At 68.0% G+C, this 9765-nt stretch overlaps 1 protein-coding gene across 2 annotated transcripts; it reads left to right on the plus strand.

The window, feature by feature from the left end:
- Nucleotides 1-1179: 1179 nt before the first annotated feature.
- LHX3 (LIM homeobox 3) lies at nucleotides 1180-9489 on the plus strand. 2 transcript variants are annotated; one of them, XM_086684517.1, is made up of 6 exons: nucleotides 1180-1329; nucleotides 5304-5475; nucleotides 6014-6216; nucleotides 6761-6912; nucleotides 7002-7173; nucleotides 8008-9489. In XM_086684517.1, the coding sequence occupies exons 1-6, from the start codon at nucleotides 1242-1244 to the stop codon at nucleotides 8424-8426; spliced, it is 1206 nt and encodes a 401-aa protein (XP_086540643.1). In that variant the 5' UTR covers nucleotides 1180-1241; the 3' UTR covers nucleotides 8427-9489. The 2 variants fall into 2 exon arrangements, with proteins under 2 accessions (XP_086540643.1, XP_086540642.1); XM_086684516.1 differs by lacking the exon at nucleotides 1180-1329 and adding an exon at nucleotides 2925-3123.
- Nucleotides 9490-9765: the final 276 nt, after the last annotated feature.

The raw sequence follows: 9765 nt of genomic DNA on the forward strand, positions 1-9765 counted from the left end.
CCCCAGGCACCTGTTTGTTGCCTCAGAGTCTGAACTGTTTCTTCTCCTGCCTCTACCTTTTTTTTTTTTGCTGGGGGCTGGGGGGGTCCCCAGTCACATGTGGCTTCCCAGAGACCTGCTGGCTGCGGTTGCTTCGGATTCACCTTCCCAGCCAGGCCCTGTGGAAGCTGGTAGGTAACCCCCTCCCTGGCACAGGCAGCCCCTGGTGGTGCCAGCTGGGCAGGGCACTGACCGTTCACCATTCCCGGCCTGTGTGGTGCTGGTGTTCGTGTAGATCCCCCATCTGGTGACCCCTTTACAGCCCTGGAGTCCTGAGGAGTGTCTGTTGGGGTCTCTCCGGGCGCTCCTCCTCAGCTGTCCTGGGGGCGTGGGGTGGGGGGCCTGCCAGCAGGAGATCTGGGCAAGAGGTTGTGAATGCAACAGGTTCCTCTGGCCAGCAGCAACAGCTAATTGCTGAGCCACACCTGGAGCCAGGGACTCATGGGGGCCTGGGCTGGAGGCCAGTGGGGCTGGAGGGGCCACCTGCCGAGTCCTGGACTCTGCCACGCAGGGCAGGGTGGACCGCCCACTTACTTCAAATCCCCAAGCCTCTGGGCTGGCCTGGAGCTCAGGGCAGAGCCGGCAGGACAAGCTGCCTGCAGCGGCAAAGGGAGGGGCCGTGGGGAGGGGATAAGCCTGGCTGAGGGACTGGGGGCCCTGGGGGGGGGGGCTGTGGGGGTGTGGCCTGGAGCCTGAGGAGAGGAAGTGGGTAAGGAGGAATCTAGGGGAGGGTGGGGGAGCTGGTGGAGAGACCAGAGACCTAGGGAGGTGGGGAAGTGAGGAGGAGGGGCTGGGGGAAAGGCAGGCAGAGTGGGGGTAGGGGGTGGGGGACAAGGGCCTGGGGAGGTAGGGAAATGGGCAGGGCAGGGGGGAAGTTGGTGCAAGGACAGAGGACCTAGGGAGGTGGGATGGTGCGGAGGAGGGCTGGGGGAAGAGGGTGGTGGGCGGAGTTAGAGGACGTGGGGAGGGGTGGGGGACAGGGGGCCTGGGGAGGTGGGGAGGTGGGCAGCCGCGCGCCTCCTTCAGCACCGCGGACAGCGCCCGGGCCCAGAGTCTCCCGCCTGGCCACACCGCGCACCACAGGCTCGCCGTTCCGAGGCTCCCGGGACCTTGGGGAGCTCCGAGCCCTTCCCCGGGGTGGCAGAGGAGGGAGGAGGGCCGCCCGGGGCCACTCGGGCCTCATCTTCGGCCTGGTGGTCGCCATGCTGCTGGAAACCGAGCTGGGTAGAGACAGAGATCGGCCCGGGGCCCCCGGGGCCGCTGCCGTCTGCACCTTCGGTGGGACTCGGGGTAAGGACCCCCGTGAGCCCCTTGGCCTCCAGCCCGAGCAAGAGCACCCACAAGGGGAGAAACGGCAAGGGTGGCAGAGTCAGGCGGAGGGACAGCGGGGAGGAAGGGGCCCAGGACAGCAGAGAACAGAAGGGGCCCTGCAGGCGCTGCTGGGGCGGAAGGGATAGGGCAGAGCGAGGGGCGCCAATTTCCTCCAGACTCCACGCCCCTCAGCTGTCCCACACAGACCTCCTAACCGCCCAACAGTGCAGAACTGGGACCCCTGGGCTGGATCTCCCGCCTGAACCACCCTCCCTAAGGGCCACTAGATTGCCATGGACGTTGTGAAATAATGGAGGCATTGCCGGCTGGCTGGCCAGATGCTGAGCGTGTGGGGCCGCCACCTCCCGGACCCGCTGTCTGCTTGCCCCTTCCCCCCTCGAACCACACTCGGTCCCTCTAGGCAGGCCTCTGCAAGCAGCTGACACTCAACAGGCGACACCCCAGCACACCCAGCACCCACTCGGCTCCCCAGCGGGTGCACCCTTGCCCTGTCCTCTGGGTAACAAGTGTCATATGAGCCTTCGCTCAAAACCGTGAGACTTCGGGTCTGCTGGGATCTGGGAGGCGCTGTGTCCTGCCCACATCCTTCCAGGCTGGCCCCCTTGTTGCAGCGCACAGACCCGGCAACTGGAGGCCAGGAGAAGGAGTGTAGGACTGCCCACTGGCAGTCCCAGGTGGAGGGACCTGAAGGCTGGCATAAACCCCGCTGCTCCCCAGCACTGCCTGGGGTGCCTGCCCTCACCAGCCCCAGCCCGCAATGGCCCCACACTGCTGTGTCTTAATTATTGCACCGGGGGCAGGATATTGGAAAATTAAGTGTGGGACCTGCATTCTGGGCAAGCTGGGGCGCTGTGGGTGAGGAGGAAAGTGAGGGCGGACCCCGGCTTTCCCAGCTCTGTCCTTCCTGACCTGAGTCTTGGCCGCGTGTCCAGGCCGAGGACACCGGGTGTACCTGCCGGGAATCGCCCTTCTTCTCTGCGCCCATTCTGGTGGCGGTTCTCAGGGTGGGGCTCAGAAGCCGGTCAGAGCGGGGAGGTCTGAGGTCCTGTCTGGCTCCTGGTGGCTTGGCTGAGAGCCTTTTGGCGCCACACTCGTCCTCGCTGGGTCTCGGGTCGCGTTCTTGCCGACCAGACGTTGTCAGCAAGCCTCCCAGCCCCGTCTCTCAAGCGGCTGTAGGACTCGGCTCCTTCCGGGACCGCCCTCCCCGGACCCCGAGCCTACCCGCGAGCGTGCACGCCGGAGCCCAGGCCTCAGCCCGCGGCTCCGGGCAGGTTAGCTGCGGGACCGGGGCAAGCGCCCGCGGGCAGCCCTGGCCCGGCTCCTCCCGTGACTGTCCCCGCCTTCGGGCCGGGCACTCGGGGGGCGCCCGGGCACCCGGAGTCCCCGCGCAAAGGCGCGCAGAGCCGGCGGACCGCTGGGGCGCGTCTCAGCGACACCCCCCACCCCGGCCCCGCCCCGCCCCGCGTCGCGGCCCCGCCCCCCGGCCGCTCCGCCCTCCGCGCGGCCTGAGGCTCCGGGCCCCAGGGCGGCCCGCGGGCGCGGCGCCCAGCAGCGCGGGGAACAGCTCGGACACCAGCCTGGGGCCACCGAAGCCGTGGCCTCGCCGGGCCCCGGGAAAGTTCGGGGCGGGAGAGCAGCGGCGCCAGGAGACGGGTCCCATGGAGGCGCGCGGGGAGCTGGGCCCCGGCCGCGAGTCGGCGGGCGGCGACCTGCTGCTGGCGCTGCTGGCGCGGAGAGAGGACCTGCGCCGAGGTGGGTGCCCAGGCTGAGCGGCCGCCCCGGGGACAGCCGGGGGTCCTCGCTCCTTTCCGGGCCTGGCCACGGAGGTGGCGGCAGACAGGGGACCGGGGAGGGCATGGGTGCAAGGGCCCCAGCAGCGAGTTAGCGTCGGGGCCCCTGGAGCTGTGTTGTCGGCTGCGTGGTCGCAGCGCCGCACTGCTCAGGCCGGAGAGTCCGTGGGGTCCCAGGACTAGCAAACCCTCTCCCTTATCAGGAGAGTAGGTGGATAGAACCGCGCAGCTCAATGACCACGGGGCAAGAGGATCCCCGAGAGGGCCGACCCCACCCAGACCCTCCACACTTTTGGGGGGGGGGGGGACGGGAGAAAGAGAGGCAGAGGCAGGGGCCAGGGGGTAGAGCTGGAGCCCGCTGGCAGGTCGCTCCTGGCGGAGATCTTGTCTGCACCCATACGCACCTGCTGACTGGCCGGCTGCAGACGGTTCTCAGGACCCGTCTACAGGAAAGACCCAGCTTCCCGGTCCAGCTTCCCGGTGGCACCAGCCTTGCCCCCCGCTCCCCTGTGCACTGCTTCCAGAGGAGGGCCATCGGCAAACGTTCTCCGGCCCGGGAGACCACGGGAAGGAGACGGAGGCGGGCCTGGGCCGGCGGGGAGTGGCAGGGACGGAGCAGGTGGGAAACAGGTTACATCCAGGCTGGGGGGTGGGGGGAGGCTCATCCGTCCCCTACTTATTTATTTATTTATTTTTCCGACGGTTCCTGGGAGGGGTTGGCCGCAGGGGCTGGGAGGAAGGGGTGGGAGGGCGGAGGGAGAGAGAGGGAGGGGAGGCGGGCTCCGAACGCGATCGCTCAGGAGAGCTGGTCGGGAGCGGGCGGCGGGGCCGAGGCTCCGCTGGGCCCCGCGGGTGCTGAGGGTAGGAGACCCCGCCGAGGCTGGAGCCGCCATGCAGCGTAAGGCCGGGGTCGCAAGGCTTGGCGGGGAGCGCGAGGGGCGCGCGGCGGGAGCGGCTTTTGCAGGACGCGGGGCCGGGCTGGAGGTGGGGGGGTGGGGGGAGAGCTCGGCCGGGCGCTGTCCGGGCCGCGGTGCTGAATCCGCGCGGCGCGGGCCCGACCGGCCACCAGCTGCAGGCCGGCTGCCCTGGCGGCCGGCGAGGGGGGCCCGGGTCGCGCGGCGGATGCCCGCGCTCCTGCACCTGGGGCCGCGGTTTGGCCCGACGCGGGATCGCGTCCGTTTGGAGTTTCCGGTCTCTGCGGACGGAGGTCGATCCCGTTCTTTCAGGAGGGAGGCCCTTCTCTGGTCCCCCACGCACTACCGGCCGGCCTGGAGCGGGAGGGGCCGGCGGCTGGCCAGGAGGGCACCGCGAGGTGGGCATGGTGTTTGCACTGGTTCCAGTCCTGCCGCTGGCTCTCCTCTTCGGAAGACCTTTTCTAAATCAACAGGGACACTCACCCCACGGGCACCCTGCAAAGCCCCTTATGGGCCAAGTGGCTCCCGCAGGCCACTCCAGAGTTTCCCCAGCCTGGCTCCCCCAGAAGCCTGCAGTCCCGGGGCAGCAGGACCAAGTCCCAGCAACTCTTGCCAGGCACCGGAGATTGGATCTGGTGACCAGGATGCATTTGTCCAGCCCATGCATAAGTACCCCCCAGGGTTCCCAAAGATGACAAGGACACCAGTGTTTACGTTGGTGCCTGCAGACAGGGCCACGGGGCTGGGTGGCCACGCTTAAACAAGCAGTCTCCAGCTGCAATGGTATCTAATTGTGCAAAATAATGATGGGGGTTGGGTGGTGGGTGCCCCACGACCATGCCTTGCCTCCTGGTGACGGAGAGAGCCCCTAGGGCGGGATTTTCATTTGAGCTCAACGCGCACCCTTCGTGCTAACTGGGAACACTTTGCAATCGACGGTGTCTGGCCTAACGGGGCGGCCTGGGCCCCTTCCTGCTCAAGGGCACACTTCTAAACCGTTTTCAGTTTCCCCCAATTTTAACCGCGGGCCCGGCTCTGGACTTCGGTGCTGGGTACTCGCTACGCTTGGCAGGCCAAGCAGCCACTCGTGCCAGCTGGGGAAGAGGGTTGCAGGGAAGGGGGTGTCCCTTGGCAGCCCCGGCCGGCCCCGGAGGCTGGAGCGGGAAGGTGACCACCATGCTCCCTCTCCGGGCGGCACCCCTGACGGTGGCGGCTCCTCGGCCTACAGAGATCCCGCTGTGTGCCGGCTGTGACCAGCACATCCTGGACCGCTTCATCCTCAAGGCGCTGGACCGCCACTGGCACAGCAAGTGTCTGAGGTGCAGCGACTGCCACGCGCCCCTGGCCGAGCGCTGCTTCAGCCGCGGAGAGAGCGTCTACTGCAAGGACGACTTCTTCAAGTGAGTGCGGCCGAGCCCCGGCGGGGAGGGCAGGGGGGAAGTCTGCTCCCGCCAAGCCGGCCCCTCCTGCCACCCATGTGGGGAGGGGGCAGGGGTTGGGGCAGCTCCACCGCAGCCCCGGCCTGCGAGGCCGGGCGCCTAATTTTTCCTAGGTAATTAATTTTGTAAATCATGGGAACAGTCGTTCAAAAGATAACCCAGGTTTGCAGAACTCGATTGGATTTACTCCCTCTTAACTCTGGTCTTGTTTTTGTCCTTAATGCTCGGGAGGGGGTGCTTTCCAGGCACAAGCCTCGGGGGTCTAAGGGACCTGGCCCACGGATCCAGCTTCCTGACCCGGTCCCCAGGGTCCCTGGGTCCCTTCCCTGTATTCTGTGCGGCTCCGCCGAGGCTGCCGGGCCGGTGATTTAGGGGCAGGGCCGGGGTGAGCCTCCCTCCTGAACCGCCCGGCGCGGCGCCCCGCTCGCCGCTCTCCAACCCGCTCCGGGCGAAGGAGCCGCCAAACGCCACGCTGAGCCGCGCCCTGTGCGTCCCGCAGGCGGTTCGGGACCAAGTGCGCCGCGTGCCAGCTGGGCATCCCGCCCACGCAGGTGGTGCGCCGCGCCCAGGATTTCGTGTACCACCTGCACTGCTTCGCCTGCGTCGTGTGCAAGCGGCAGCTGGCCACGGGCGACGAGTTCTACCTCATGGAAGACAGTCGGCTCGTGTGCAAGGCGGATTACGAGACGGCCAAGCAGCGCGGTCAGTGGGCGGGTCCACCCACCCTCCTGTCCCCGTCTGCAAAAGGAGGCTGGCGCCCGTCGGGTCGGGGCGCGGAGGGATCCCCACGTCCAGCGCCCGCCGAAGCGCGCTCGCTCGGGGACGCGAACTTAAGCCCCTTCCCTGCAGGCCTGGGGTGGGGACTGGGGCTGGAGCCGGGTGGGGACAGTTTGCAGAGCGGCCGGGGTCTCAGCGGCCTCCTCACTCGCGGGCGCGGGGAGGCTGGTCTGGCTTGGGTGGATTATCACCCCTGGTCTGAGTTATCGCCCCGAACCCTTGCCCGCGAGGATCCGGCCTTACCCGCAGCCTCGGAACAAAGAACAACCGGGAGGAGGGGAGGTGGGAGGTGGGAGGCGCGGGCCGGCGGGGGCCGCGCGTTCCTCCTGGCGGCCCAGGTCGCTGCGCAGCTGCCCCTCCGCGCGGGCCCCGGACGCGCGCCAGCCGCGTCTTCCCCGGGGTCCCCGCGCCCGGGCGATGCGTCGGGCGGCCGAGGCGCCCGGCCTCACCCCAAGCCCTCCCGGTGCAGAGGCAGAGGCCACGGCCAAGCGGCCGCGCACGACCATCACGGCCAAGCAGCTGGAGACGCTGAAGAGCGCCTACAACACGTCGCCCAAGCCCGCGCGCCACGTGCGCGAGCAGCTCTCGTCCGAGACCGGCCTGGACATGCGCGTCGTGCAGGTCAGCGCCCCGCGCCCGGCCGCGCCCCCACCCCCTCCGCTCCCCGCCGCCAGGCCGCTCGTCACCCCCACCCCACCCCCGCCCCGCAGGTGTGGTTCCAGAACCGCCGCGCCAAGGAAAAGCGACTCAAGAAGGACGCCGGCCGGCAGCGCTGGGGCCAGTACTTCCGCAACATGAAGCGCGCCCGCGGCGGCTCCAAGTCCGACAAGGACAGCGTCCAGGAGGAGGGGCAGGACAGCGACGCCGACGTCTCCTTCACCGGTAACGGCGGGGCGCCGGAGCCCCCGCATCCCCGGGAGCCGCAGCCCGGGAGTCCCGCGGCACCTGGGCCCATTGGGCGCCCGGAGCCCGCAAACTGAACTTCCTCGCTAGGGGACCGTTGATGGACCCTGGCCCCCACCGTCCCCCAGCCGTGGGGTTTGGCCCCTGGGGCGCTGCTCAGCTGCTCCCCTGGGGGTGGACAGCCCCCGTGGGCCACCTGTCCTGCAGCAGGCTTTCTCATGGGGAAAGGGTCCAGGCCAACCCTCTGGTTCCTGGCCCTTGCAATGATTTTTTTAGGAAACTGGGCAGCACAGTTCTGGGGTAAGTGATGAAAAGTCTTGGCTGTTTGGAGAGGGGGGGAGCCCACCGTCCCCTGTGGGGTCTGATTGTCTCAGTCTCGGTGCCAGGGAGACCTCTTTCTTACCCCTTGGTGCCCGTCCTCAGACAGTTTCTGCAAGAGATTCTCTTTGGCTGCACTGTGACCTTGGGCAATGAGTCACGCTGCCTCTCTGAGCCTCAGTTGAGCTGTCTGCAAAATGGAATTAGTGGGCTCTGTGCTACCTTTCCCAAAGCCGTCTCGGGGACTGTCCTGCAGCTCCGGGTTTTGACTGGTTTTGCTCCCCCCAGGGGATCCCACCGTTCCTCAGATGCTGGGTGGGATTGAGCTGCACAAGCCCAGGCGGGGGGGGGGGGGGGGGGGGGGGGGGGCGGCGCCGAGGGCAGCAGGAGTTCTAAGTGCAGAAGAGGCTGGCCGGCCACTGCTGGGGGAGGGGCACTGAGGGCAGGAGGGGGAGGAGGGCGGGCCCTGAGCTGCACAATCCACTTCCGTTGCAGATGAGCCGTCCATGGCCGAGATGGGCCCTGCCAGCGGCCTCTACAGCAGCCTGGGGGAGCCCACCCCAGCCCTGGGCAGGCCCGCGGGAGCCCCGGGCAGCTTCCCGCTGGAGCACGGAGGCCTGGCCGGCCCGGAGCAGTACCGAGAGCTGCGGCCCGGCAGCCCTTACGGTGTCCCCCCGTCCCCAGCTGCCTTGCAGAGCCTCCCTGGCCCCCAACCCCTTCTCTCCAGCTTAGTATACCCAGATGCCGGCTTGGGCCTGGTGCCCGCAGGGGCCCCAGGTGGGCCCCCGCCCATGAGGGTGCTGGCAGGAAACGGACCCAGCTCTGACCTGTCCACGGGGAGCAGCGGGGGCTACCCCGACTTCCCTGCCAGCCCTGCCTCCTGGCTGGACGAGGTGGACCACGCTCAGTTCTGACCGAGGCCCCCGGCTCCCCCGAGCGCCGGCCATGAGGGGTGAGGGCTGCGGTGCCGCCCCACCCCCCGCCCCCGGCTGGGTGGCCTGGAGCCGCACGGCCCTCCTTTCCCGAAGTCCTGGACCTCCGCGGGATGCAGGTGCCACTGGCAGCAGTGGAGGACAGGATGAGGGCCTCGAGAGAGGGCCACACCCCGCAGCCCCTCCCTCGGGCGCAGAGGGCGTCCCCCTCCCTGGACATGGGGCCGGCCCGCCCGCAGCCACCCGCGAGCCTTGTTTTGTAAGCAGATTCCTCCCTTTATGGACCAATTAACTGGACGCTTGCTGTTTCTAGACCCGAACCATCACCCGCCCAGGCTGGGCCTTCACTCCGGGCCTCACCCCACACCGTCCTCAGGCGGGAAGATGCTTCTCTTTCTAAAATCAAGAAAATAGTACGAACCGTGCTTTTATTTCCCAAGCTCCATCTGCCTGAGCTGTGTAGCCCCGCGTGAGGTCGGAGATGGGTCGGTCTCCTCTCTCCAGACAGGCGGTGGCCGAGGGGGGGACCACGCCTGTGTCCTTCCCGGTCCCTCCGGGAGCCTCCCTGACCCCAGCCCCCACCTTCCCCGGAGCCTCCTCTCCCCTCTTCCCTGGGGCAGCTGGCTCTGGATCTTTCTGTTCTTGACTCCACTGCCCCTCCGAAGAGATGCCACTCCCGGGGCGTCCTTCTTCTCCACGAACAACCTTTAAGGCCGTGGGGACCTCCCTCCCTGTCACAGCCGCCCCCAGGCCCTCAGTGTCCAGGCCACGCCCAGCCCACCGATTTCCGTTGCCAAACAGCCCGAGGCTCTCCCTCTGGGAGCCGCTCTAACTGCCTGAGGATGGGGCGCCTCCTCCGCCCCCGACAGCGACAGCGTGTAGCCGCCCGCCCCAGACTCACAGGCCGGCTGCGGGTGAGGCCCAGCTATCCCCACAAACGTGCATCCCAAGCTACCTGTTGGTTCTGTGGACGTCCCGTGTTTTTATGTACTCTTTGACCATCAGCTCTTTCCAAGACTTCAATAAATTTGTCGGTTATGGTCTAGAGGGTCCGTGTGTTGAGTGGGGCTAGGGGTGCGTGGGGCAGAGGGGGCAGTTCCGGTTGGAGTAGCCGCAGCTCCTCCTCAGGGGTGGCACCATTGGGCCCCTCTGTCCCTGCATCTTGGCCAAACTTCTGAGCACCGGAAGGAGACGTGGGAGAAATGGGGAAGGGGGTGCTGGGGCCTGGTCCCTGGGAGAGACAGGGGCTGGGGCGGCCCGGGAAGGTGTTCACAGCTGGAGAGGCACCGGCGGTGAGGACGGTGTGGAGTCAGCTGGTCAG

The sequence above is a fragment of the Puma concolor genome, chromosome D4, assembly GCF_028749965.1.
Source record: "Puma concolor isolate L17-30 chromosome D4, mPumCon1.1.hap2, whole genome shotgun sequence".
Taxonomy (NCBI): domain Eukaryota; kingdom Metazoa; phylum Chordata; class Mammalia; order Carnivora; family Felidae; genus Puma; species Puma concolor.